At 44.3% G+C, this 6000-nt stretch overlaps 1 protein-coding gene across 1 annotated transcript in view; it reads right to left on the bottom strand.

Annotated features, from left to right (window-relative positions):
* The window catches only part of Scfd2 (sec1 family domain containing 2), a 317786-nt gene that overhangs the window by 277986 nt on the left and 33800 nt on the right, over positions 1-6000 (bottom strand). The window contains exon 3 of the mRNA XM_021210860.2: positions 2869-2996. Coding sequence (XP_021066519.1) covers positions 2869-2996 — 128 coding nt within the window. The remainder of the gene's footprint in view (positions 1-2868; positions 2997-6000) is intronic.

Consider the following 6000-nt stretch of genomic DNA (forward strand, 5'->3'; position numbering starts at 1 on the left):
TAATGTCTTTGCGTTCTAAAGGGGTGTTCCCACCACGAGCCCAACACCAGAGAGTAGATCCCTTCTGTGGGGAGCGAAGATCAGGCCAGCACAGTGGACCTCTGGAGAGAGGCATGCTGAGAAACCTGCCATAGGAATGTCTCTGGCCTTTTGGGTTGAAACAAATGTATTTCTTAGGATCTACTTATTTTTTACTTTCAGAAGATATTTTTCCTTATATGAAAGTCAGTGGGAAAAATACATTTCCCTTTCCAGTGTTTTAAAAATCACTTTTCTGGACTGTATCTACTTAACTGACAATTTAATAACAAACTCTCAGTAAGAGGACAGATATTTAGATAAACAATGATAAAATGAAATTTTTCCTTTGTTTTAGCAATTACTTTTATCATTTAAGAGAACACAGTTTATATCCATTGGTGTTGGTAGTGAAGGGCTGTGGGGTTTTATATTGATGATCTAAGGTTTCCAGCAGGAGACCCATCTCATAAATGTAAATACTGGAAAATGCTGGCTTGCTCTAGAATCAAAAGATGTTTAATCCCTCAAAAACACCAGAAGCTTTGATTGAAGGCAGAAAAATTCATACTTTAGTAAACTTTACAACACAGGCCAGGGAGTCCTGGGGAGTTTAATTTCTTCCTGGCTGCTGCATCCCAACTCTCCACCATGTGAGCCACCAGTACGGCTCTGTCTGATGATAAGCTGGCTGACAGGCAGTTTTCCAATATTGATGTCTCAGTGTACTGAAAACTTCCATTTCTTTTTCTAACTTCTCATGGTTCTAGGTCTGTATGTGGGAATGAGGCCTAGTGACAGTAAGCAGAAGTGGGTCACCACACCATGTTATCTCTGACTAGACTGCACTTGGCACAGGCATAGAGCATGAGCTGACCCTGCTAACAATCCACTGTTTCTTTCTTCCCCTCAACCCCCACCTCTCCTGTCTGGAGTCTGAGGATAAAGAAATGTATTTTATCTTTTGGGGGGTTGTGGGAGTTGATAAGAAAAAAAGTCAAACATTTAAATTTGAATTCTTTGTGGAGTTACTCATGATGTTTTGTTGGATATATTTTTTAAATTTCTGGCTTTGGTTATTTTTCAAAGACAGAGCTCTTGAGAAAAGTAAAGTTTATTGATATTTAAAGAGTCTACTGTTGAGATATAAAATTTGATTTATGTTCTATGATAAGATCATAAGGCTTGCCACTAAAACACAGTATAAATCATCGCCGGGATCTGCTATACACTCTGCCCTTTCTTAACTCCCAATGTGAATTAGTACTTCACTGTACTTGAGTAAGGAACTCTATACCAAACACACACACAGTATTGTGGAAAGAGGCAGGAGCCCAGCACTGTGGCTTACCCCAGCATGGGGAAGCTAAGGAAGGAAAAGGGAAGGGGGCGGGATGCTGGTCCACTGGATAAACGACTCGTACAGAGTGACCTTTGCACCCCTAGCACCCACATAAAAGCCTAGCATGGAGTCACCATGCTCAAGATGTAGAAACAAGGGATCCCTATACAACCTGCCTTTGTAAATAGTACGGGAAGTGATGGTGTAAGATACCCAATGATGTCAACCTTTGATCTTCATGTGCACGCACCTATATGCATACAGGTGCTAATGTAGTCAAACATGCATGTACATTTAATATATACATACCACACACAAGTACACATGTTAAAAACAATAAAGAGAAAGAAGAAAAGCAAGCAGGGACAGGAACAATTCTGGGTCACAGTTTTTGACTGTGGGATGGCAACCACAGTCTTGGTGCCCTGTCTTTCTACTGGAGGTGGGCTCTACAAGTTCCCTCTCCCCACTGTAGTGCATTTCANCTAAAGTCCCTCCCTTTGAGTCCTGAGCTTCTCTCACCTCCCAGGTCTCTGGTACATTCCAGAGGGTCCCTCCACCTCCTACCTCCCAAGGTTGCCTATTTCCATTCTTTCTGCTGGCCCTCGGGGCTTTATTCCTGTCCCTCCAATACTTGGTCATGTTCCCCTTTTTCCCTCCCTGTCCCCTTTCTCACCCAGGACCCTCCCTCCCTCTGCCCACTGTGATTCCTTTCCCCTTTCCAAAGTGCGATTGAAGCATCCTCACTTGGGTCCTGGAAAAGAGAATGAGGGAAAGGAGGTTCAGTGAACAGCCCAAATTAAGATCCAGCTCAAGGGGAGGCTCCAAGGCCTGACACTATTACTGATGCTATGGTGTGCTTACAGATAGGAGCCCAGCATGGCTGCCCTCCGAAAGGCCCAAAAGGCAGCTGAAAAACTCAGATGCAAACACTTACACCCAAGCAATGGACAGAAGCTGGGGACCCCTCGGGTTGAATTAGGGAAAGGCTGGAAGAAGCTGAGGAGGAGGGAAACCCCAGAGGAAGAGCAGCTGTCTCTACTAACCCTGAGATCTCTCAGACACTGAGCCACCAGCCAGGTGGCATACACCAGCTGATATGAGGCCCCCGACACATATACAGCAGAGGACTGCCTGGTCTTGCCTCAGTGGGATAAGCACCACCTAACCCTTGAAAGACTTGAGGCTCCAGGGAGTGGGGAGACCTGGTGGGGTAGGATAGGGGGTGGGCATTGGGGACAACCTCTTGGAGATGGGGGGAGGAGGAATGGGATGAGGAACTGTGGGAGGGCAGAACAGGAGGGGGATAACGACTGGACTGTAAAAAAGATTAAAGATAATTTCATCTTTATTTTTTAAAAAAGGAAGCCGTAAAAAGAGAGAAGACAGGAAGGTAGGAAGGCAGGGTCGGGAATGACTAGGCAGACACCAGAGCAGCCTCAAAGCTGCAGCTTTGCTTCTACTGAAAACAGGATTTCTGGGCTGCCTCTGCAGAGGCAGGGGCTTACCCATGCTCATCTTGATGGGCAGGTTCTCTCTGCTGGCTGCTTCCACTAGATGTCTCCGAACTTCCATCACTGCCTCTTTGTGCTTGGAGTTCAGTAAGGCTTCCCACAGGGCCTTGGCTGAGGCATCACTGCAGTGGAAACACACACAGCTTAGAGTACATTCCTACTGGGAAATAGGAGCACTAATACCATCATTGCCACTGGGAAGTACAAACTTGATGCAGGGTGTCTAATTCATTTAATGGGCAGGATATTAAGGAATTAAAGGGACAACAAACTCAGGATAAAAGGGAAAAGAAAGGCTACATTGTTCCATGAAAGTATGAGAAAATTAGGTATTAGATATATTTTTAGCAACTTTTCATTTAAAAGTAGTTAACAATGCAATTCATGGCTAAAGTAACATGAATGTCACAAAAGCCAAAATTAAATGTAAGTCTAAAACCAACATATTAATAGTGTCAACTTGATATAGCATACTGTCTGAGAAGCACAGAGAAATCCTCACTGAGAATTCTTGTACAGATTTTCAATGCACTTCCTAACAGGCAGACTTCCTGGTGAGTAAGAATGAGGGCTTGCACTTGGTGGCAGGCACTGAAGTATTCCACTCCAGGCATTCAGCAGGAAGGATGGCTCTCAGGGACGCCTTTACAATTATCTGTTGATAGCAGCCCAAGCACTGCATTATGCAGGGTCTCATCTGGGTTCATTTCCCAGTAGCTCTCTGTCTCATCTGCCATGCCATGTCCCCGTTATAAATGAGCGCAGTGTTCCTCCCGGAAGGCCGCTGCCACAAAGCCAAGTATACGCATTTGTAATAACGTTTTCAAAGCTCAATATAAAGGAAACAAGGGTGACTTCTGTTCTTTCCTAAGGACATCTTCCACCTAAAGAGCCCCACTAACACTAACCTCTCAATAAAGAGTAATAGCTCTTAATATCAGCTACTCTTACATGTGAAGTAATCTTTAAACTCAAAACTATGACTTCTCTGATGGCTAGCTTAGCTACCAACCTGACAGACTGAGGACTACATAGAAAATCAGGAAAACACATTTCTCCGTGTATCTGAGAGGATGTTCCCAGAGGGAAGTCCTGACCTGCCCGTGAGTTCCACTGTCAAATATGTTAGACGCTGGGCAGAAGTAGAAATTCAAGAAGCAGGGGAGGCTTCGAGCCTGGGCTTGACGCAGTGTGGGTATTCTGATGTGTTTGCCGCTGCTTACAGGCAGTAGGCTCTACACCCAGCCTTTGAGTGCTCACTCAGTGAATTGCAGGGAGCGTCCAGCCTCCAGCCTAGGCGGGGGCTACACCTTGCCTCTAACCTCCTCCCCACCTTATTCTGAGGCATCTAGCTTCCTCAGCGGAGGGAGCACCTCCCTCTAGCTTCTAGCTGCCCACAGCTAGTGTGGAACTCCCAATCTACAACTGTAGAAGTCCTTTTTCTAATCATATACTCAGTCTTGGTGCTCCTCTAAAGGACCCTAACAGAACCCCGTATCTATCATCCTTAGATTTAATTATGTGAGCATGTAAATTACATGTCATGCCCTATATATGGATGGCATACAGATAAAAGAAACTTTCAGTGACTTAAAATCTGGAAGCTTACATATTTATAACACATAAGCAAAGACATTACAAAACATGTGACATGAGGTTCACTGACGAGTAAATAGACTCTGTGCTAACAGAATCCTATCTGGGAGGCCAGTGACTGAGAGAATAGCTTTGTCTGCAAACAACAAGCTAGTACAAAGACACTAACGCTCGAAATGCGGCCAGAGGAAGGAAGACATTATGCCTCTGCTCAGGAGGGGGGAATGTTATCATGGCACAGCTACAAACAGGAGGAAGGAGGATTTTAGAACATTCAAAGCAGATATGTAAGAGATCTAAGACTGTTTTGTTCCTTCTTCCAAGGGGTAAGACCATAATTCAAAAGTACGTTTATTTGCTTTGAGGTTTTCAAGAAAACGCCCAATTTCTCTAAAGAGTGGAATGCAATTGGGAACCACTGAAGAACATTGAACAGCCAATTTACATAGCCAGCTTCTCAAACGTATGGTCCACAATCACACCCTATCTTTTCCCATCAAAATTCCTCTCCCCTCATTCCAGGTCTCAGTCTCAACTCAGGAGCTCTGGAGTAGAGCATCACTACCCTCTTCTTCCCATGAGAATATACATCTCATTAATACAGTGCATCTCCAAGGTCACAGTGGACTGACTAATGCAAGGACTGCCCAGTAGCTTACAGAAGTCACTAAGATGCATGCTCTGGAGTTAAAAGGGTTCTATGGAAACTCCAAATATTGTCCCTACCACCCAATCCAAACATATGAACTGTGGTACCATCCTCTTAAGCATAGGACTTCCTTCTCTTCTTTTCCAAGAACTTTCTTCCTAAAAACATGTCTCCCCCACTGGTCTCTTCTAAAACGTGAGCTTCTCAGAGAGAGATAAAACAACAAGGAAGCCATCCGGTCCTTATGCTAGCCCACTCTTGCTCCTCACTGGGCCATACTGACCTACCTGATCTTTATACTGCTGCTAGACCTACCATGTGTTCCCATGTTTAATCACTCCATAGCTTGCTCATAAAAGACAAAGTACTTCTATAAAAACAGGGACTTTGTCTCACTCACTGCAAAATTCCTCATTCCCTAAAAATGGTGCCAAGTCTGTGGGAGGTCTCTCACTAAACCACAAGTAGGATGAGCTGGTGCATATCATTAATTCTCTACTCCCCTCACTGATCTCCCTATGAGGAGAGCAACATGAATGACTTCACAGAGTCAATACAGGACTATGTCCACACAGCTCTTTTCTGACTTCCTAGATTAAGCTGTGTTGTTGCTGCTGCCATTACTACTGTGATTGGACCGTTTACAGTCAGGCTAATAGACAGGACAAATCCACTTAAAGATCTCCCATGCTCATGGATTGGCAGGACTAACACAGTCAAAATGGCCATCCTGCCAAAAGCAATCTACAGATTCAATGCAATCCCCAGCAAAATTCCAACCCAATTCTTCACAGAGTTAGAAAGGGCGATTGGCAGATTCATCTGGAATAATAAAAAACCTAGGATAGCAAAAACCATTCTCAACAATAAAAGAACCTCTG

The sequence above is a fragment of the Mus pahari genome, chromosome 13, assembly GCF_900095145.1.
Source record: "Mus pahari chromosome 13, PAHARI_EIJ_v1.1, whole genome shotgun sequence".
Classification (NCBI taxonomy): Eukaryota; Metazoa; Chordata; class Mammalia; order Rodentia; family Muridae; genus Mus; species Mus pahari.